Here is a 23,133-nt window from a genome sequence, read left to right as displayed (position 1 = left end):
TTCTGTTGTGCACAGGGTTGCTCTGAGTCGGTACTGCCTTGATAGCACCTAACAACAACAACATGATGGTTACAAGGCGGGGGAGCGGGCGGACAGGGAGGGGAAGTGGAAAAAATAGAGGTAAATACTAGTCGCGTAGCGAACCTTAAGGTCAGCAGTTCGAAACTACCAGCTGTTCTGCGGGAGAAAGATGAGGCTTCTGCTCCTGTAAAGATTTACAGCCTCGGAAACCCTGTACAGGGTCGCTATGGGTCAGAATCGACTTGACAGCACTTAACAGCTGTTAACTGATGGAACATGGAGTGAAGTAGAACCATTGTAATGACACAAAGTACATAATTTGTTGAATGTGGAACTGAGGATCTCTTCTGTAAACCTTCACTCAATTCACAAAAGCTAAAAAATAAAAAAAAGGAGAGACAAGCAAATGCAGCCAACATGTCACAAATTAATCTAAGCTGTAGATCCATAGAGTCCACCATGCTATTCTATTTCTTTGGTTGAAAATCCTAAAATAAATATTTTGAACAAAATCTTCTTTTAGATAGTCATTTTATCTTACCACACCCTCTTCTTCCTACACATCTTCAGTTTAACAAACTTCAGAATAAAAGCTGTTGGAGAAATTCAGAGAATTTGGCAATAATCAAGAAAATTTAGAAGATAAAAATATTAAGATGAAAAAATCAGTGTCAGATATAGTTAAAAAGTAAATAAAGAGTTTAATTTCTGAAATATGGACTCAAATCCCAGAATTCAATCAAAAGTCGCTTTGGTAAGTCAACTTGGCTAGACTATCAAAATCCAGTGGCTGTCAAGTCAATAATTCTGACCCAATGCGTGCCAAAGTAACACTGTGTGCTAAAGAGTTTTCAGTGGCTGTTTTGGAAGCAGATCGTCAGGCATTTCTTCTGAGGTGCCTGTGGATGAACTTAAACCACCAATCTGCTGTTGAGCAACCAACTGTGTTAACCCTTTCAAGACTGAATTATTTTACACTCTGAAATTTGTTGTTGAAACCATTTGCTTTCAGTAATTTTGTGTTTAGTATTTAGTATGAATTTTGATAGAAATCATTGGATGCATTATTTTCTGAGTCTCTGGTGCTGGGGTTGGTGGGATGAGGCCCATTTCTTCTGATTCATGCAGTTACACAGGTCCCTCCCTTTCCCTGTCAGATGAAGAGATGCACTAGAAGCGGAGAAGCTGCTTCCCCCTCAACCCCAGAAGCAGAAAATGTGTGGGCATTATAGGTCCCATGGGTCATGAAAGGGTTAACAGTTTTCACTACCCAGGGACTCCATATTGGCTACACTACACCCATTTATTTAATCAAACACTAATATTGGTATTTCTGTTAAAGTATTTTACAGATGCAGTCAACATCTGAAATCAGTTGCCTTTACATACAGGACAATATCGGTGGGTCATATAAGTATGGAGCTCTGGTAGCATAGTGGTTACGAATCGGGCTGTGAGCCGCAAGGTCAGCAGTTCGGAACTACCAGCGGTTCTGCGGGAGAAAGATGAGGCGGTCTGCTCCTGTAAAGATTTACAGCCTCGGAAACCCTGTGTAGGGTCGTTATGAGTCGGAACCGACTCCACGGCACATAACAACAACAACAACAACATAAGTTGAAGTCCTGAAGAGTTAAAAACTGATGTTTCCCACAGAAGGACTTCTGCTTCAAGATTGCAGCATCAACTCCAGCCTGTTGACCCGCCTTCCAGTTTCAGATTTATCAGTTGCCCACTGTGTGAACAAATCTATTAAAAATCAACCAGTCAACCAACCAGTCAGCCCAATGTTATGATGGAACTTCAAATGTTTGGCAGAAAGTGTGAAAATCATTGAACAATTATCTTTGATATCACATGCAAGTAACATTTTGATGATGACAACTCAAAAATGGGTGCAGCAGTACGTCAGCAGGGACCTGCCAGAAATCCAACCCAGATTCAGAAGAGAATGTGGAAGGAGGGTCATCATTGTGGACATCAGATGGATCGTGGCTGAAAGCAAGGAATACCATAAAGATGTTTACCTGTGCTTTACTGACTATAAAAAGGTATTGGATTGTGTGGATCATGGCAAACTATAGACAACATTGCGAAGAATGAGAATTTCAGAACACTTAATTGTGCTCATGAGGAATTTGTACATAGACCAAGGAGATACTCAATGGTTTAAAAACAAGAAAGATGTGTGTCATCACACCATATTAAATTTATTGTTGTTGTTGTTAAGTGCCGTCGAGTCGGTTCCGACCCATAGCGACCCTGTGCAGGGCTCCTGAGGGTGTAAATCTTTACGGGAGTAGAAAGCCTTTTCTCCCGCGGAGCAGCTGGTAGTTTCGAACCACTGACCTTAAGGTTCGCAGCCTGATTCGTAACCACTATAGGCTGACCAAATAATCCAAACAGCTGGATTATCTGAAGGACAACATGGCATCGAGATTGAAGGAAGATTCATGAACTACCTTTGAAATCCAGATGACAGGACTTGGAAACAGACTTGAAATGCTGATGAAGATCAAGAGTACAACCTTCAGAATGGGTTGCATCTTAATGTAAAGAAAACAAAAATCCTCACAACTGGACCAATAAATAACATTATGATAAACAGAGTAAGAATGAAGTTGTCAGAGACGTTATTTTGCTTGGAAATCAGTGTTCATGGACTTAGCAGCAGCCAGGAAATCACATGATGTATGTGCATGAGGCAAATTTGCAAAAAATACTTCTCTCTGAAGTATTTAAGAGCAAAGATACTCACACTTTAAGGACTAAGGTACACCTGACTCAAGATAGGGTATTCTCAATTGCCTCATATGCATAAGAAAGTTGGACCATGAATAAGACAGACCATAGAAGAATCAATGTACTTGGAGGGATGGAGCAGCTGGGGACTTTAGACTCAGAGATGGAGAGGGGCTGTGTGCTGACGACCAGGGTGCAGGCTTGTATTGTATACCCTTTGGTTGGTTGATGATGCATGGAGGGAATTGTAACCATGGCAGTGAAATGATATACAATAGGAAGAATGTAAAACTAATGTTTTCCCACGTAAACTATCACATAATTCACAATAAAACATTAAAAAAAAAAAAAAAAGAAAGACAAGAATCAATGCACTTGATGTGTGGTGTTGGTGAACAATATTGAAAAGTACCATGGACTGCCAAGAGAACAAACTAATTTGTCTTGGAAGAAGTACAGCCAAAATGTTCCCTAGAATCAAGGGCAGGGAAACTCTGCCTCTCATACTTTGGAAGTGTGGTCAGGAAGGAACAGTCCCTAGAGAAGGTAAAGTGAAGGGTCAGCAAGAAAGAAGAAGCCCCTCAAATGAGATGGACTGCCACAGTGGCAGCTAACAATGGGCTCAAACGTATCAAAAATTGTGAGGACGGTGCAGAACCAGGCAGTGTTTGGACCTGTTGTGCATAAGGGTCATTATGAGTCAGGACTGACTTGGAGGCACTTAACAAAGTTCATAGTAAAAATCCATCATCTACTAACTCCATCTTTTCATGAACTTTCTGAAGCCCCCTTGTATACATACAGATATGTATTTAACATAGAATCCTGGTGGGCCACTTCAGGATAATGGGCTGGACCACAAGGTCGGTGGTTCAAAGTCACCAGCCGCTCCTTGGAAACTTTATACAGGGTCACTATGAGTTGGAACCGACTTGACAGCACTGAACTTAACACTGCTTAACATTCACCATACATTCTGTGAACATTCTGCGATTTGGAAATTGTGCAAACACCGTATTATACTTAGGAGAGAGAGGTGGACACTCTCTGGGTTGGGGACCCTCACAGCTGCTGTGCCAAGGGACTGGTGAAATCTCTGGCTCTGCAGTCAGTCTTGTGTGGTGCTGTCTGGTCTCCCAGAGCCCTGCCAGCCCCCCTAGGGCTGTTACCCACATCGGGCTCCTGACTCCCTTCCCTTCCTTCTTCCCTGCCTGCCTTCCTGCCCCCCAGCCCTACAAGCTTTATACTCTTCTAGCCATGCCCAGCCCTTCTCTGCCTCCCCCCACCCCGCCCCATTTCCTGCTTTTCCTACCATCACTGAGGCTACAGCCTTGGCCCAGGCATGGAGCTCAGGACACCTTGGGCCAAGTATAGCAGCAGCCTAGTGAGGCATCCCCCTTTGCAGCTCTGGCTCCCTGAAGGAGGCGAGTGCAGTAGGGCAAGCAGGGACAGATGGACACCTGGACTCCCTCCCTCCCTCCTGCTGCTCCAGGGCTGGAACTGGTCCAAGACCCAGAGGGTCAATGAGAGGTAAGATCCACACCTCTTAGCAAAGTACATGCCGAACTCCATTAAAACCTTATGAGACTACACATGTCTCGTATATGCTATTTGACATTACTTGAAGGGATGTTATACAGTGACACATGCCTACACAGATAGGTACAGCCATCCTTTCACATGTACATATATACATACACATGTGTATCTTGTTAAGTGCCATTGAGCCAGTTCCGAATCATAGTGACTCCTGTATAGCATTTCCAAGGAGTGACTGACAGGTTTAAACTGCCAATCTTGCAGTTCAAACAGACCTTGTGGTCCAGTGTTCTATTCTTCAGTGTCATACCAGGACTCCATATATGTGTTTATACATACATATAATGAGCTTTGGTAGTGTAGTGGTTGCAAGTTGGGCTGCTAACCTCAAGGTCGGCAGTCGAAACTACCAGTTGTTCCACAGGAGAAAGATGAGGCTTTCTGCTCCGGTCAAGATTTACAGTTTCAGAAACCCTATAAAGGGTTGCTATGAGTTAGAACTGACTCCATAGCACACCACCACCACCATACATATATATTGTTATTTTATGTGCCGTGGAGTTGGTTCCAACTCATAGCGACCCTGTACAGGGTTTCCGAGCTATCAATTTTTGTACATATATTTAAGAAGAGTCTTTTAAAACAGTTTATATAAAGTAGAATGAACAGATAATTCAATTTTTCCACAAACTTTTTGAAGACCCCTCAAACACACACATTCACATACACACACACAAGGGGGCTTCAAAAATTCGTGGAAAAAACACTGCAAAAATCTGCCCCCTCCTATGTATTCCCTGGTGGCACAGTGGTTAAGGGTTCAGTTGCTAACAAAAGGCTGGCAGTTCACCAGCCCCTCCAGGAGAAAGCTGTGGCCGCCGGCTTCTCCGAAGAGGACAGCCACGGGAACCCTACCAGCAGCTCTGCTCTGTTCTCTAAGATTCACTAAGAGTCAGTTTCAACAGCAACAGACACAGAAAATGAAACTGGTTCTACTTCTTATGAGAGAATCCTGCTGAAGTCTCTCAATAATCCTTTACTGGAAATAACCCACTAATAGAGTCTAAAGCCCTCGTATGGCACTGAAGGATTAATACTAGATTGCTAACCACAAGGTTGGTGGTTCAAAACCACCAGCCGCTCTTGGAAATCCTATACAGGGTCTCTATGAGTCAGAACCAACTTGAAGGCACCTAACAACTGCCACCAACAAAGGTCTATTTAACATCACAAAATGTCAGGACACACTGAGAGGGAAACACTGAATACCTCAGTTTCTCAAATATAAAATAGCACTGGTGTGCTCAAACATTAAGATTTGCCACAAGAATTAAATAATTACAAATATGACTTGGGTAGCACTCAATGAGCACAGAGCTAATTAAAATCAAAGGTCTAATAATTACCATTTTCGATACAAGGTTAAAGAACATAGTCTTTTGATGCCACAGTGAAGAAAAGTAGAGGCTCCCCGATGTACCATTTCCTATAAATGGACTCCCACCTCTGTTTCTACTCTTCCTTATCTCACACACCTCCAGAAGACACAGGCTGTCTGAGAACATTAACATTAAGACTTAAGTGAGCCAACACAATTATTTTATCAACGACTAATGGACACTTTGGAGTTCAAAGCACTAAATCTCAAATTCATCACATGGTTCAATAATTTATTTTCAGACTTCTGCAAAGGCTTGCCTTAATTTGATACCATCACTTTTATTTCTTCAAGCTGTGTAGAAAATACTAAAATGGAGGCTTCTTACTGGGAAACCGAGGTGATCAGCAAGATTGCTTAGATAAAAAGATCATGAGTAATCGTGGAACACTACAAACAGCTGATCTGATAGACAGATCTGCTTTCTCTAGTTGAGTCAACCTTAGACGGTGACTTCGGTGTCACTTTATTTATACCTCACTTTCCTACTTATCTAAGGAGACTTGGTGGTACAGTGGGTTAAGCATTAGGCTGCTAACCACAAGGCCAGTCATTCAAACCACCAGCTGCTCCCATGGAGACAGATGAAGCCGATTGCTCCTATAAAGACTTAGTCTTGGAAATCCTATGGCATTCTACTCTTCCCAACATATAGGGTCCCTATGTAGTGGAATTGACTCAATTAACAGTGGGCTTGGTTCCTGTTCATCCACCTCCCCAGCTAGGGTACAAAAGGAGACTGATGGCTTCAGAACACCCAAAAATGTATTAGCATATTTTGTCATTCAAGTTCACAGCTTTCAAACTGTTTTCACCAGCTTAAAAACCATTTCATGTCTTTATTATCTCAACTTTAAACTGTAGTTACAAATATAAATCCAATCTATCTTGCTTTCAGGAGCATTTCTCTATGTTCCTTTGGTTTTTAAACATGATATAAAAAAGGTGAAAGCATTGATCATGCTGAAAACGCACACACACTTCTGAAGTGCCAAAGCCTGAGAGATCTTCCTACAAAAGCTGCCTGCACTCAAGAGAGAGCCAAGAATAACGCAGACCACCTCTGTTCCAATGACCACCAGACACTCTGCTTCAGTTCTGACCTCTTTCCCCGAAACAGAAGCCAAACCAACTGCCAACGAGTCCATCCTGACTCACAGTGACCACATCCCAGGTTTCCCAAGCAAAATCTTTATTGGAACAGTCTCATCTTTCTGTTTCAGTTCCGACCTCTCTCCTGCTTCTTGGATATCATGCCATTATATCTAACAATGATTCATAACTGCTCCTTTTTGCTTAGATCAAGTCTTATATTCTTTTACATTGAGAAATACACCACTTATCTAAGATATTCCAAACTTAACATGTTCTGTCTTTCAATTGTTTCACATCCCATGTTCCACTGCTGCCAAATTCCACCAAAGACTGCCAACCACCTCCATTCTCTCCTTTAAACTTCTACTAGTTTGGAGCCCTGGTGTGGCACTGTGGGTTAATGCGCTACACTGCAAAGTCAGTTTGAACTGCAAGGTTGGTGGTTCAAGCTCACCAGTTGCTCCTTGGAAACCCTCTAGAGGGTTGCTGGGGGTTGGAACCGACTCGACGGCACTTAACAACAACAAAGTTTGCCTTATTGTAATTATAACCTCCTGGGGAGTGCAGGGGCTCTGTAGGATTAAGCACTAAACTGCAAACCACAACGCTGGCATTTCAAGTCTGCCAGTCACTCCACAGGAGAAAGATAAGGCTTTCTGCTCTCACAAAGATTTACAGCCATAGAAACCCTATACAGGGTCGCTATGAGTCAGAACCAACTCGACAATACTTAAAAACAACAATTATCTTCCTCATAAAGACCCCGAACAGAAAGATGGAACCAGTGGTTGCAACAATGGCCTCACACAGGAATGATGGTGAGGACAGTGCAGGTTGACCAGGCAGGGTTTCCTTCTGCCGTACCCACTTACCACCACCTAACCACCAACTATAATCTCCCTGCTCCCCATCTCTCATCTTCCTATCACACTGCTTCCCAAATGTCATTTCACTAATACAGGTAGGCTTACGCTACTGTAGTTCACAAAAATCTTCCCAAAATTCTGAGAACCACCAGAACACGAAGCTCATTAGAATGGAGATATGACTTGCGATCTGGTTTGTTTCTTGGGCTCTATCCCTGACACCCAGAACAGGTGTAAAGGTAAGCACTCAAATATTTAACTCAAGTGAATTCAACAAAACATTCTGAACCCTCTCTTTATCAGGTACCACCATATTTTCTTTTAAGTTTCTTCTCTTACAACTGCTTTCATCTGTGAAATACCCCGGCCCAATATTTTGTCTATCCCATTCCCACCTCATTAAGGTCAGTTGAGAAGTCACCTTCTATAACTGCATCAGAATTAATGACCTCACCCTGGGCTCACAGATGACAACACTCAGCTCTTTCTGCTTTGCTTTAGGACACGCCTGTAGTCTATCTATCCAGAGGTTCAATTTTGTAGCCCCAGGACCCAACCCCAACATATGATGGAGCTTCAAAAAGGTCATGAAAACAATTCTAATACTGTTTCATTCCATTTTACAACAAACTTTGTGTAGCCCCTCATATAGACATTGTTGTTGTTAGGTGCCATCGAGTCGGTACCAACTCATAGCAACCCTATGCACAGCAGATTGAAACACACTGCCTGATCCTGGGCCAACCTCATATAGATGTGTTGTTGTTAAGTGCCGTTGAGTCGGTTCTGACCTGTAGTGACCCTGTATAAGGTTTCCAAGGAGCAGCTGGAAAGCTTGAACTGCCAACCTTGCAGTCTGGCACATTAACCCACAGCACCACACAAACAGACAGACAGCATATTAAAAGAGTTGCCTTGGAGTCATTTTGGACCCCATATATATCAGTGGGAACTGACTCGACAGCACTTAACAACAACAACATATATCAGTGAATTATACTGATATATAACTTCTCTACAGGGCTTTCAAGGCAGGTCAGCAGATCACCAGGCCTTTCTTCTGAGGATCTTCTGGGTGGGTTCAAACTGCCAACTTTTCTGTTTGTAGTCAAGTGCTTAACCAATTGCACCAATCAGGGCAAACACTGCTTAATTAAAAAAAATAATAACTAGACAAAGTTTACCTTTATTTTTCATTTTTAAATGAAAAACAAAGCCTCTATGATAAAGGGCAATTTCTCGCCTAGCCTCATGTCTGGCACTGAGCAGCGGCTCAGTAAACACGTATTGAGTTGGATGTTGGGATTTTTCCCCCTTATAATCCTGGAAGCAGCAACATTTCAGGGGAAGCCTCAACATTTGCCCCCACAGTAAACTGGATTATTAGATCCTCCTCTGAGCATGTTTTGATATAAATAGAGGGGAGAGGGCAGAGCGAGGATACTGGGGCGAGGCTGGGATGGAGGCAGTGGTAGCTCTGAAAGGGAAGCACCAAGGTCTAGCTGCAACCAGACATAACAAGTTTTTTATCCATAACCACAAAAACCCAGAGCATTACCAATAGGAAGCACTGGACTGTGAAAGACAGTCCAAACCTCAGTAAATCTTATCTCAAGTTCTGTGAAGGGTTGTGTATTCCTGAATACTTCAATCCTGAGTGAAGCTTTTACATATAACCACTGTAAAGGTAAAAAAAAAAAACCAGAGACCAGAGTGGATTTGAAGTCCGTGCATCAGTCTCAAAGTCTCCTTCATTGTTGTTGTTGTTAGGTGCCATCAAGTTAGTGCTGATTCATAGCGACCTTATGCACAGCAGAACAAAACAATGCTCGTTCCTGGGCCAACCTCACTACTGTTGAGGCCAGTCTCTAAAGGCAAGATCCTCCATGTGAACTATGCAAAAGGCTTCAAGAATTGAACAAAAAAAAAAAAAAAAAAAAGGATTCTTGTGTAGTGCTGTTAGCATCAAATGGATTACGACACCTGGTGGCCCCAGGTATCCAGAACAGAGCTGCCCATGCAGTTTTCAAGGCCGTGACCTTTCAGAAAAAGACTGCCAGGCCTGTTTCTAGGTGGATGCCTCTGGGTGGGTTTAAACTGCCAACCTTTCAGCTACTAGTCCAGGACTCTTAGTTTGAGTGGAAAAGATCTGAGTGAGACCCAGAGCCAACCCCACTCAGTTCTGCTGCCTTTGGCTCAACCCATCATATAAGGCATAAAGGAAGCAATGTAATTAACAGACTTTCCTCAATTTTGATCCAATTGTTACTATGAATAAAAATCTATGAAAAAGGTTACGAGTCCATGGATAATCTGCACTGCCCTTTAAGAACAATGATCTTAACCACTGTGGCCGTGTTACTAAATTTGAGTGAATGCAAAAATTATGTTCAGCATAACGCTTTTATTAACATGACATTCAATTTGTGAGACTGCTAGAATACTACACTTTTACTTTAAAAAAATTTGCACACATTTAAATTGCAGTTACTTGACTTTTCAAGAATGAATTCCTGCAGAAATACGGAGGACACAACAGTGCCACACCTAAGGAGCTATGGAAAGCAGGCAGCTTCCTAACCAGTCCCTGGGGCAACTTGAAATTTCAATTACTTTAAAACCCAGCTGCTTAGGTTTGTAAGGACCCTGCTACCAAGTGTTAGGAAACCACAGGTCAGTTTGCCAATTTTGGAATACAGGTGTTATGCATCTCGCATCTTTGAATTCCTCTGAGGCTTTCATTTAGCATGAAACAGACAAACGTAATCTGTGCTTAATTCCAGGTTTTCTCAGCAATGCAAATTATTCCATTACGTACAACTGGGTGATCTCAGCGGATTAAGCAGCTTTTTTCTTAGTGAAAAGAAAAAAAAAAAAAAATCATGTAAGGAACTTGAGGACCTGAACAAAGTGAACATCTGAGTTTAGTGCTGCCTGTCAGTTGGCTGGTAGGCAGACCTCATTTGGAAACAAGTTATTTCTTTGCCAGGCAACAGGCTAGTGGTACACACGTACCACACAGTGGTTTGTCAGCAACAGTACCGTGTACAATGAGAGGCCTAAATGGATGAAATCCCTCTCAGGGCATCTAGTCCAAACTGGCCTGCCTGTGTTATCTTCGAGACATCAAATCTGTTTCAAAGGAGTCTTCATCATTGCTCTCAGCCCTCTCCCTAACCAAGTCCTGAGCTGGTAGGATTCCCCAGATCTCCCAAAGTAGCAGGGGCCTAGGCAGTCAGCTTAGAGACCAAATTCCTAAGTAAGTTACCTTCCTAAAAGCAAAGGTTTGTTGTTGTTAAGTACAGTTGAGTTGGTTCCAACCAAGAGCAACATTATATAGGGTTTCTGAGGAGCAGCTGGTGACCTTGAACAACCAACCTTGCGGTTCAAACAGACTTTGCAGTCCAGCGCATTAACCCATAGCACCACACCATGACTCCTAAGCAAAAGTAAGGAAATAAATGGGTTAATGCACCAGACTGCAAAGCCGTTTGTACTGCAAGGTCAGCAGTTCAAGCTATAGGGTGGCTATGGGTCAGAACTGACTTGACGGCAATTAACAACAACAAGGCAAACAAATGCCCTCAAGAGCTAGCAACTTCCAGTAAGACGGTGGCAATGACAGCAGGGCTGTATGCAGACATGTGCATCTGTGGTCATTCTCCTGCTACAAGTGGACCACTCCCGTATCACACCAAAACTTGTCAATACAATTATTTACATGAAAAACGTAGGGATCCCCCACTTCCATTTATAGGAGGGAAATTTCAAGCATGCTAGCCTACTCACCATGAATGGCTCCTAACCAAACCAAAATTAAACCCGCTGTCACCAAGTTGATTACGACTCATATCGACCCGATATAGGGTTTCTGAAACTGTAAACTCTTTGGAACCTAACCCTCAGCGCCACCAGGACTCTCTGAATGATTCCTGGTGTTGTTAAGTGCTGTGGAGGTTTTGGCTCATAGCGGCTCTATATAGGGTTTCCCAAGAGTAGCTGGTGGGTTTGAACCACTGACCTTGTAGTTCACAGTCCAGTGCTGATCCTGCAGCACCACACACCAGGAATCCATTGGGCATCTGTAACACATTCCCACCAACAAACTAAAACAATAAACAATCCTTCACATGTGGTAAGCACCTAAGTTCTTACCACCTTGGTAGTACTCAGCACTCCAAAGGCAAACAGTATCAGCAATTTGTGGTCCTGGTGGCACTATAGGGTAAGCAATGGGCTGATAAGCCAAAAGGTCAGCAGTTCAAACTATTCCTCATGAGAAAGATACAGCTGCTTGCTTTAAGAATTCACAGCTGTGGAAACCCTTACATAGAAAACCCTATGTAGCGACGCTGAATCATAATCTATGAGTCAGTGGGTTAGTCAAACAGTAGTTAAGCCCTTTGCTGCTAAGGGAAATGTCCATGGTTAGAACCCACCAGGCACTCACTCCAAGAGATAAAACACATGGTGAAATAATGCGAAGATTTCATTCACCTATGGGACGGATTCACACTCTCCTGAGGTTGCTATGAAATTGAATCCACTCAAGGTCACAAAATAACAAAACGTGGACTTTTTTGTTGAGGCATTATGGTTCGATAATATCTTTTCTACTAGAAATTTAAAACAGTGTAACTGATGCCTTTGTAAACAAAAAGGTGACAGATCCTTCATAAAGATACTTTCTCTAGAGTAATGAAACATAAAATGAATTAAGTATTAAGTAATGTAGCACTGTAGGATAAAACACTGGACTACACGGTCGGTTTGAAGCACAAGGTCGGCTGTTGCTCCTTGGATACCCAGGGTGGCTATGAGTCGGAACGACTCCACTGCACTTAACAGCGTGAGTACACAGCATTCTGGTGTGGCACAGTAGAATCAACAGGCTAACCACAAGGTCGTCGGTTCACTCCCTGGAAACTATTTGTTGTTGTGTGCCGTGGAGTCGGTTCCGACTCATAGCGACCTTGTATAGGGTTTCCGAGGCTGTATATCTTTATGGGAGCAGAAAGCCTCATCTTTCTCCGGCGGAACAGCTGGTAGTTTTGAATTGCTGACCTTGCGGTTCGCAGCCCGATTCGTAACCACTACGCTACCAGAGCTTCATAGAGGATCATTATGAGTCGGAACCGGTTCATGACACTTAACACTATAGTGTTTACTACGTGCATTACAAGGAGTCCTGGTGTGGCACTGTGGGCTAATGCGTCAGCCTGCGAAGTTGTTTGAACTGCAAGGTCGGTGGTTCAAGCTCACCAGCTGCTCCTTGAAAAACCCTATACAGGGTTGCTATGGGTTGGAATAGACTCGACGGCATTTACCTCCACCAACAACGATGTTACATGTATCAACTCATTGATCTTCACTATAACTAGTAGATCTTGTTGGTGTTAAGTGCCGTTGAGTCGGTTGCGACTTACAGTGACTCCGTATACAGTTTCTAAGGCGCAGCTGGTGAGTCTGAACCGCCAACCTTTCAGTCCAGTGCATTATCCTGCAGTGCCACGCAAGGACTGGAATCAATGGATAAGTTCTCTCATTACCACCGTTTTACGTTCACATTAACTAAGGCAAGGCGAGTCGGGTTAATTGCTTAGTGGTAGAGACATAGAATCTATGCCTTGGATGCACATTAAAATCATTTGGTGATCTTTAAATCTAGCAATGACTGCTCTCCACCATTTCACTAGTATCTGGACGTCAGGATGACTAATGGTTCCCCGGTGATTCTAATTTGTAAAAAAGTTTGGGAAACACTGGTCTGGGCTCCAAACCACTAGGTCTTGAGGGTACTGCTAAATATGTTGTATTCCTGGCCCGAGAATTTCTTCACTGAAGCGTCAAAACCAGGGCAAAGGTAGAAGAGAAAGCAAAAAAGAGAAGAGGCGACAAGCTGAGCCGAGCTTTCGCCAGCAATCCCAGCCTGAGCGCCGGCCTGGAAGGCTGCCGGGCTGGGCACACCTTCAGCCTCGGGAGGGGACGACCGGCTCAGCTCCAGGGGTGTCCCGGTGTAGCGGGGAGGGGTGGGGGCAGAAGGATCCAGTTGTCTAGGAGTTGGAGGGGCGCAGGGTCACCCGGCCCGCGGGGGGCGGAAGGGAGAGGCGCACTCGCCTCACATGACTGCCCTCCGCAGCCGCCTGAGGATACCAACCGGACGGGGGCCTCTGTACCCTGGCATGTGGGCGCGAGCCACACCGCTCCTGTTGGGACACAAGTTACTTTCGGCCCCCGCACGGCCGCGGGAAAGTTCGTTACTTTTCTCGGCGGGGCGGAGCCTGGAGGGGCGGGACAAGACTAGGGTCGGCTGGGCATGGGGGACAGGGAGGCAACATCTCCGGCCAGCGTCCCGGCCCCCTCGGGTCCCTTCCGTCCCCCACCATATACCCACCCGGAGGTGAAATCCTGCTGCACGCTCAGCAGCCGCTCGCGCAGAGTCTCCAGCATCTCCGCCGCGTCTCCTCCCCTCAGGCCTCTTGCCGCCACCGCCTTACGCCCCGCGTAGCCGCCCACCTCACCTGTCAACAGTGAGCCCCTTTAGCCCCTGCCGACCCCGCCCCCGGCCCGGGCCTCGCCCCCGCGCCGCAGTCCCTTCCGCGTTCCCGCCCCCGCTCGCGCACTCCTCGCCCCGCCCCCGCCGCGCTCCCGGGGCTGCGCAGCCGCACTGAACGCTCAGGCTGCAGAAAAGGGGCGGTCTCTTTACTCGTTTCTAAACATCGGTAAGAATCCCCTTCGGCCTTCTTCTACCTCCAAACCACGCCTGCTTTTCTTTCGTTTTAAAATGGAAGCTTTGTATAGTAAAGCATGCCACTGAATGAAGGGTTAGTTTTTGCAGTTTGGAAAAGAGGACGATAATCCTTTAGCATAATAGGCACCTCCCTGTAACAAAACGGTTAGGGGACTCTGGGTCCTTGAGCGGGACCGTACAGGCTTTGACCTTGGCTGTGATCCTTAACCATTCTTAACCTCTGTCCCTTCATTAAGTGAAATAAAAGTGCATTTATTAGGTAACATAAGGTGGCAATAATAATGCATTGCTTTGACATCTAGTTTTCGTGCTCTCTTCATCCAGGTTTCTGTTGCCTCCACAACATAGAAAATTGCCTTTGTCACCCAGGACCTACAAATTGCCAAAGTCATTCATTTTTCTGTCCTAATTTTTTCGACTTTGCGGTTCAACTTGAAACATATTACTGGACTCCACGAACGCCCTCCCCCGCCCCCTCCTTTTTCTCTCATTTTATCAGTTGCTCTCAAGGCTACACCTGGAGCCTCCGGATCTCCACTGTACTCTCTGACCATCACCAGGCTGCAAATTCAACCAAGGCACTTGTTAAATTCTGTAGAGTCTAGTGACCCTGTATAGGGTTTCTGCGGTGCCGTTGGTGGATTTGAACCGCTAACCTGTAGATAGCAGTCCAGTGCTTATCCTACAGCGTCACACCAAGGCACTGCTGCTACCCAAATCTCTATCTTCAGTCATATCCCCTCTCTCCATCGTTAATTCAACAGGCACCTAAAGCCCAACATGCCCAAACTTGAAAACTTGACTGTACTCACCTGCTAACTGGTTCATCCTCCAGTCTTCAACAACTCAGTAAATGACACCACCATCCACAAAATTGCTCAAGTCAAGACACCTGAAGTCACCTCTGATCCCTGTCTTTTCTTCATCCTCCATATTCATCAAGTCCTATCAACTCTTCAAAATATTTCTGGGGAACTTCCCCTTTCACCATATTCACTATTAATCACCCTAGTTCAAGACAACACCAAATTGCACCAGAAACACTGATCCTACCCTTTCCTCACCCCACACCTATAATCAATCTTTGCCACAGCAGCTGTAGAGAATTACTCAAAAGATCAGCATGTGGTGTTCTCTTGTATAAAACCCTTCTACTGCTGCTTCTGCCTTCCCTCTCTTACAAAATCCTAACATCTGAATGTTTCCCAACTCTCGATCCAAATCTACCTTGTCTTTGGCCCTTAAACTTTACTAGCCTCTGTGTGTGTGTGTGTGTGTGTTGTCTTCCTTGAAAAGCCCAGGTTTTTACTCCATTTGCACTGAAAAAGTAGGGGTTCCCCCCTCAATCTATAGGAGGCAAACCACAAATATGTGAACACACTCATCAATGAATGACTCCTAACCAAACTCAAACAATCCACTGCCACCAAGTACATTCGGACTCATAGCAAGCCTATAAAGGGTTTCTGAAACTGTAAATCTTCGCCAGATGGGAGCAGGCAGCCTCATTTTCCTCACTCGGAGTGGCTGGTTTGAACTGTTGACCTTTCCATGGTTTGCAGTCCTATCACCTAACCCCAGCACCACTATCCTTCGTGTGAGAGTGATTGGATAAAGGGCTCAAATCAAGGTTGAATTCTTTTTTTCAGTTAGTTTCGTTACCTTCTCTTAAGTCTTACCATAAACTTTTCTCCAAATCATCCAATGGCTGACTCTTCCTTGACATTTGGGTCTAAGCTTAAATGCCATCCTATTATATAGATCTTTCCTGATCGCTCAAGTTACCCACCTAATTTATTCTGATAAAAATCCCTGTCCTTCAACTTAGTACACATCACTATCTGATATTTTATTTAATAATTATTTAATTAATAAAACATTGCTTATTTGTTTATAAATTCACTTTAAAAAACCCCACAACAGAATCGAGTAAAGGGTTACAGAGCAGATCATCAGTTCTACATTCAACAAATCATATACTTTGATTTGTTTCATTACACTGCAATCCACCTCATGTGTCATCAGTTAACAGTATTCACCTTTATTACTTTTCTCTGCCTTCAACTTTCCTCTTGTCTCTAGTCCATGAATAGTTTTCCCTCCCCAGAATTCCCCCACTCCAGTAACCAATATAGAATATTTCTGTTCTCAAGAAAACCTCTTCTTAACTTTTTACAACAGTGGTCTCATACAATATTTGCCCTTTTGTGATTGACTAATTTCATTCAGCATACTGTCCCCCAGGTTCATCCATGTTGTGAGATATTTTGCAGATTCATCATTATTCTCCAATGTTGCATAGTATTCCACTCTATGTATGTCAGTTTACATGCAGTATAACTGCTGATAGGTATGAATTGATTAGAGTCCTGGTGTGGCACTGTGGGTAAGTGCACCGGATTGCAATGTTAGTTTAAACCTCAAGGTTGGTGGTTCAAGCTCAACCTATATGCTGAGCAAATAATCCGAGAAGCTGGGTTAGATGAAGAAAAGCATGGCATCAGGATTGGAGGAAGACTCATTAACAACCTGCAATATGCAGATGATACAACCTTGCTTTCTGAAAGTGAAGAGGACTTAAAATACCTTCAGTATGGAGTGCATCTCAATGTAAAGGAAAAAAATCCTCACCACTAGACCAATAAACAACATTCTTATCAACAGAGAAAAGATTGAAGTTGTCAAGGACTTCGTTCTTCATGAATCAACCATCATTATTCCTGGAAGCAGTAGTCAAGAAATCAAACAATGTATTGCAATAGAGAAATCTGCTGTACAAGACCTATTTAAAGTGTTGAAGAGGAAAGATGTTTGCTTGAGGACTAACCTGATCTAAGCCATGGTATTTTCAATAAGCTCATATGCATGCGAAAGCTGGACAGTGAATAAGGAAGACCGTGGAAGAATTGATGCTTTTGAGTTTTGGTGTTAGAGGAGACTATTGAAAGTGAGATGGGCTGCCAAAAGAACAAACATATCTGGGAAGAAGTGCAGCCAGAGTGCTCCTTGGAGTCCAGGATGACCAAACTTCATCTCTCATACGTAGGACATATTGTCAGGAAGGACCAGTCGCTGGAGAAGGATATCATGTTTGGTAAGGTGGAGGGTCATAGAAAAAGTGGAAGACCCCCAGCAAAATGGATTGGCAAAGTGGCAGTATCAATGGGCTCAAGCATGGCAACAATTATGAGGTTGGCCCAGGACCAGGCAGTGTTTCATTCTGTTGTGCATAGGGTCGCTGTGAATCAGTACGGACTTGATGGTATCTAACTACAACAAATGAATTGATTACTGTCATTTTGCTGTGTGTTTGTGTGTGCGTGTGTGTGTGTGTGGTACTTCTGGTTTCTTTGTTCCACATAGTTTTCTGCACTGAGTTCATTTTATTTCTGGGTTTTCATTTTCATTTCTCTGTGTTAATATTAATAATTAAATCTTTCCGATTTTCTTTTATTTTGATGTGTGTGAGGGTGTATTCATTTTCTTTAATGTTATATTCATTTTCTTTGGTGTTATTTATTAAATTTTTCCCTGTTTTAAACTGTTTTATCTTGAAAATTATTTTATTTTCAACCAGTTAGAAGTTCTGTACCTATATTATTCCTTCTTTTCACTTTGTAGTTGACTTCATTATAAATGAATAACTCTGGCGTCCTATTTTCAGTCTTGTGGGCTTGTTTTACTTTAAGTACTGAAATCTGGATTGAGTTCTGATTGGAGTTGTCATGTATGGTAATCTCAGGTTGTTGTTTGCTGTCGCTGTTTCTCAGTCCAAAGAATACACTTTAGTATCTTTTGTAAAGTTGATCTGATTATTACAAATTTCTTTGATTTCTGTTTGTCTAGAAATGTTCTGATTTCACCAACGTATTTTAAGGGAAGCTTTGCTGGGTATATGATTCTTAGTTGGCAATTTGTTTCTTTCAGAGTTTTGTATATGTCATCCCATTGCCTTCTCGCTTGCATAGTTTCTGCTGAGAAATCAAATCTTAGTCTTCTTGGGTCTCCTTTGTAGGTAACTTTTCATTTTTCCTAATTCTTTCTTTCTCTTTGGTTTTGGAAAGTTTGATTATGATAAGTTGTGGTGAGTTTCTTTTAGGATCTATCTTGTTTGGGGTTCATTCAGCTTCTTTTGTACTTATCTTCTCGTTCTTCATGATGTTAGAGAAATTTTCTCCCAACAACTCTTCAACAATTTTCTCTGTGCTTTTTATTGTCTCTTTCTGTTCTGAATTTCTGATCACCCATAAGTTAGTCCTCTTCATGGTATTCCACATACCTCGTAGGCTTTTATAAGATATTTTCATTCTTTTTTCTGATCTTCTAGCATACTAGTGAAGTCCTGGAGTAGCCCTGTACATTAATGTGCTGGACTGCAAAGTTGATTTGAACCGCAACGTTGGCATTTCAAGTTCACCAGCTGCTCCTCAGAAACACAATACAGGGTCACTATGAGTCAGACTCAACATGACGACACTTAACAGTAACAAGCATACTAGTATTGAGAGATTTATCCTCGCGATCACTAATTCAGGCTTCCATACTTCATATCTGCTCATATGCCCTTTCAATATCTTGTGCATTTCTCAAATCTTAGTATTAGTCTTCTGTATTTCTAATTGTAGATTTTGTACTGTTTTCAAACTTTGTGTTTATTTTGTCTGTTTGTTCTTGCAATGTTCTTCTGAAGTTTTTTCCATGTTCTCCTTGCTTACCTCAATTGTTCTGTCAATCCTTTGAAGGTACCTAAATTCTTTTGAATTCTTTTTCAGTTAGTTCCATTACCTTCCCTTCCTCAGAAGCATTTTCTAGCTCTGTATCTTGATCATTGGTTGGACTCTGTCTCTCATTCTTTTGTGGGAGCTAATTTTTTAGTTGTCTCTGGGACATCGTGGTGGTGTTATATTTGTATTTAATTGATTATTGTGTGTCGATGTGTTCCTAGGCCCTCACCAACTGTCTCCTGTGAGTGTAGTTAGAGAATGGAAGTGTGTGCACTGTTTTCTGTTTGCTGTTCATGCATGACAGTTTACAGTGGGTATGGCTGGTGGTGGCTACTGTCTATCATTGATCAGATAATATAGGTACTTTATTTGGCTTTTGTCCAGTGGGTAGACCTGCAGAGGGTATGGTTGTGACGGGGCTGTATGGGCATAGTTGTTGTTCCCTGTCAGGTAGGAAAGAGGAGAAACCACTCCTCAACACCCCCACACACAGGAAGACAAAACAGAAAAACCAAGCAACCAACAATCAAAAGAGAAAAGAATAAAGGAAAAAAAGAAATAAAAACATGCTGCAACCAGAAAAAAAGAATTTAATGATAAAAAGAGAAAAGAGGGACAGCAAAATAGAGCTATAGAAGAGAAAAATAAGTGAGAAAACAAAAGGAAGGAATTTTGAAAAATATTAGCACTTTGAAAAACTAGAGAGAGGGAAGATGTTAAAAAAGAGAGTAAAGAGTAGGGGGGAAAAACAAAACAAGAAAAAGAATAGGGGAAATGAGAGGCAGAAAAAGAGAAGGAAAAACAAAAGCAAAGGCAGGATAAAATTCAAGGGAATGGAAAGAGAAGAAAAATGAATAAACAAACAAAAACAATAAAGAATTCTTTCATTCTTTCAAAAACAAAACATAAAAATAAAGCCAAAACCAGTGTAGCTTTTGGACCCAGAAAGGAGAAAACACTGGGAGACTCCTGCCAGCCAAGGAGTTCTCAAGGTGGTGTGGGACGGATGTGACCTCAGAGTTCCTAGCCCTAGATGGATTTCCTATAGGCTTAAGTGTTATCTATGTTCATGGAACAGAGTGACTGTACCAAAAGGAAATGGTTAATGTTCAACCATTTCAAGAGCCAGTGATACTCAGGGAGGAACCCCAAAGTGCATTGAAGGAATTGGCAAAGAACAAGGTGCCAGGAATTGATGGAATGAAAATTGAAACCTTTCAAGAAAGTGAGGTGGCACAGGAGGCACTCACTCATCTCTGCCAAGAAATTTGGAAGACAACTATCTGGCCGACTGATTGGAAGAGATCCATATTTGTGCCCATTCCAAAGAGAGGTGACCCAACGGAATGCAGAAGTCATCGGATAATCTCTTTGATATCCAATGCGAGTAAAGTTTTACTAAAGGTACTACAGAAATGGCTACAAGCATACATTGACAGAGAACTTCCAGAGGTTCAAGCCGGATTTAGAAGAGGCTGTGGAACGAGGGATATTATTGCTGATGTCCGATGGATCTAGGCTGAAAGCAGAGAATATCAGAAAGATGTTTACCTGTGCTTTATTGATCATGACAAGCTATGGACAATGTTGCAAAGTATGAGTATTCCAGAACACTTAATTGTGCTCATGAGGAATCTGTACCTGGACCAAGAGGCAGTTGTTCGAACAGAACATGGGAAAACTGAATGGTTTAAAATTTAAAAAGGTGTGCGACAAGGTTGTATTCTTTCACCATACTTAGTCAACCTGTATGCTGAGCAAATAACCCGAGAAGCTGGGTTATATAAAGAGGAATGTGGCATCAGGATTGGAGGAAGACTCATTAACAACCTGTGATATGCAGATGATACAACCTTGCTTGCTGAAAGTGAAGAGGACTTAAAACATTTACTGATGAAGATCAAAGAGCACAACCGTCAGTATGGATTATATCTCAATGTAAAGAAAACAAAAATCCTCACCACTGGACCAATAAACAACATTCTTATCAACGGAGAAAAGATTGAAGTTATCAAGGACTTCATTTTTCTTGGATCAACTATCAACACTCATGGAAGCAGCAGTTAAGAGATCAAGCAAAATATTGCATTAGGCAAATCTGTTGTACAAGACCTTTTTAAAGTGTTGAAGACCAAAGATATCAGCTTGAGGACTAAGGTGTGCCTGACCCAAGCCATGGTATTTTCAATAACTTCATATGCATGCGAAAGCTGGACAGTGAATAAGGAAGACTGTAGAAGAATTGATGCTTTTGAGTTATGATGTTGGAGGAGAATATTGAAATTGCCATGGGCTGCCAAAAGAACCAATAGATCTGTTTTGGAAGAAGTGCAGCCAGAGTGCTCCTTGGAGTCCAAGATGACCAAACTTCGTCTCTCATACTTCAGAGATATTGTCAGAAGGGACAGTCGCTGGAGAAGGACATCATGTTTGGTAAGGTGGAGTGTCAGAGAAGAAGAGGAAGACCCCCAACAAGATGGACTGGCCAAGTGGCAGCATCGATGATTCAAGCGTGGCAACAATTGTGAGGTTGGCCCAGGATCGGGCAGTGTTTCATTCTGTTGTGTATAAGGTCACTATGAGTCAGTGCCGACTCAATGGCACCTAACAACAACAAATGTTCATGGCGCTCAATCCAGAAGTAGTTCGTGGAAGCCCTGGATGGGACTGAGTTTAGTATCGGTTGGAACGACAGGGTAGCTGGGGATAGGGTAGCTGGTTATATGGTTTTCTGGTAGACTAAGAATGCTAGTCTGGTGGCTCTGTAGGTGCTGTAGGTGTGAAGGTAATCCCACCTGAATCCAGGCATCAAACCCACACAACTGGCCCTTGCTTCACACCAGCGTGACTTCCAACCACTTGGCTCTGAATTCCCAGAGAGTAGGGGCTGCACTGGGGTTTGTGTAATATTTAAGGTTGGTTCTGTGTTAAATTGACTAGGCTAGGCTTTCCAGATGTGCTTATTCCCATGATGATGAAACCTCACACAGGATTAGTTAACTCTATGATGATTGGCTATGAGCAGCCAATCAATTGAAAGGATGCTTCTTTGGGAGTGTGGCCTTCTCCCAATCTAATGGATTTGTGGTAAAGGCTCTCTCTGTCTTCTGCTGAAGACCTGGGACTCTGCAGCTGTAAGCCATTTCCTTGATAATAAACTTTTCTTTTATATATACATATGTTTCACTGATTTTGTTTCTGTAGAAAACCTAGCCTAAGACAAGGTAGTTAAGGGTGAGAGCTGGCCACACCTCTGGTCACCAAGGGAGCACAGGAAAAAAGAAGGAATCGCACCTTTTCCATCATCTGTGTGAATTGACTCTGCCAGTCTACCTTCTGTCACCAAAACAGCTCACAAAAGTTCAAGATGACGGTGTCGCATCTGGCCAGCCATTCACCAGCCTCCCTCTCTTGCTGTCCTGTTCAGCTTCTTGTTCCAGCAAGCTCTCACTCCACTTCTCTAACCTTTCTTCTGAAGTTCAAGGTTCCAGGACTTTCATCTATGTCTGTTACATTTAGTCTCTCATATTTTTGTCACAGAGGGTTTGTGAAGTCCATCTACCTAATCTGCCATCCTGTTGGAAATCTACAAATTCCCTTTTAAACTAGGGCTGGGACTTGAGTGAGGTGAATGAGGCACTCACCTGGAATTCAGAATTGAAGAGGACACCAAGAAACCCCGTGTTCAAGATCAGTAATATCTGAGTGTAACATATATACAAACATTTACATTTACCACAGATTTACTGACACAGAAATCATCAGGTACACACTTGTTGGTAATCTTCCAGCAATGGGAGAATGGGAGAAATATGATTGCCAACATCTAATTTTCTTAACAGTAAGAAAACACCTCACAGTTATCGAAACTTCGTTTTCTTCTGAAGATGCAACTCCAGAACTGAATTTTGCTCCGGGGATACTCCTTAGAAAGTGAGATTGAACAGAAAAAGGTAAAAA

At 42.8% G+C, this 23,133-nt stretch overlaps 1 protein-coding gene across 1 annotated transcript in view; it reads right to left on the bottom strand.

Moving 5' to 3' along the window:
- Nucleotides 1-14,231, bottom strand: part of DTNBP1 (dystrobrevin binding protein 1) — a 209,568-nt gene extending 195,337 nt beyond the window's left edge. The window contains exon 1 of the mRNA XM_006864117.1: nt 14,093-14,231. Within this exon, the coding sequence (XP_006864179.1) occupies nt 14,093-14,148 (56 nt within the window). The 5' untranslated portion in view covers nt 14,149-14,231. The remainder of the gene's footprint in view (nt 1-14,092) is intronic.
- Between the last annotated feature and the right edge of the window lie 8,902 nt (nt 14,232-23,133).

This window comes from Chrysochloris asiatica, unplaced genomic scaffold (genome assembly GCF_000296735.1).
Source record: "Chrysochloris asiatica unplaced genomic scaffold, ChrAsi1.0 scaffold00060, whole genome shotgun sequence".
Classification (NCBI taxonomy): Eukaryota; Metazoa; Chordata; class Mammalia; order Afrosoricida; family Chrysochloridae; genus Chrysochloris; species Chrysochloris asiatica.
The sequence above is the reverse complement of the archived record's forward strand: the minus strand, read 5'-3'. Positions and strand labels throughout refer to the sequence as shown.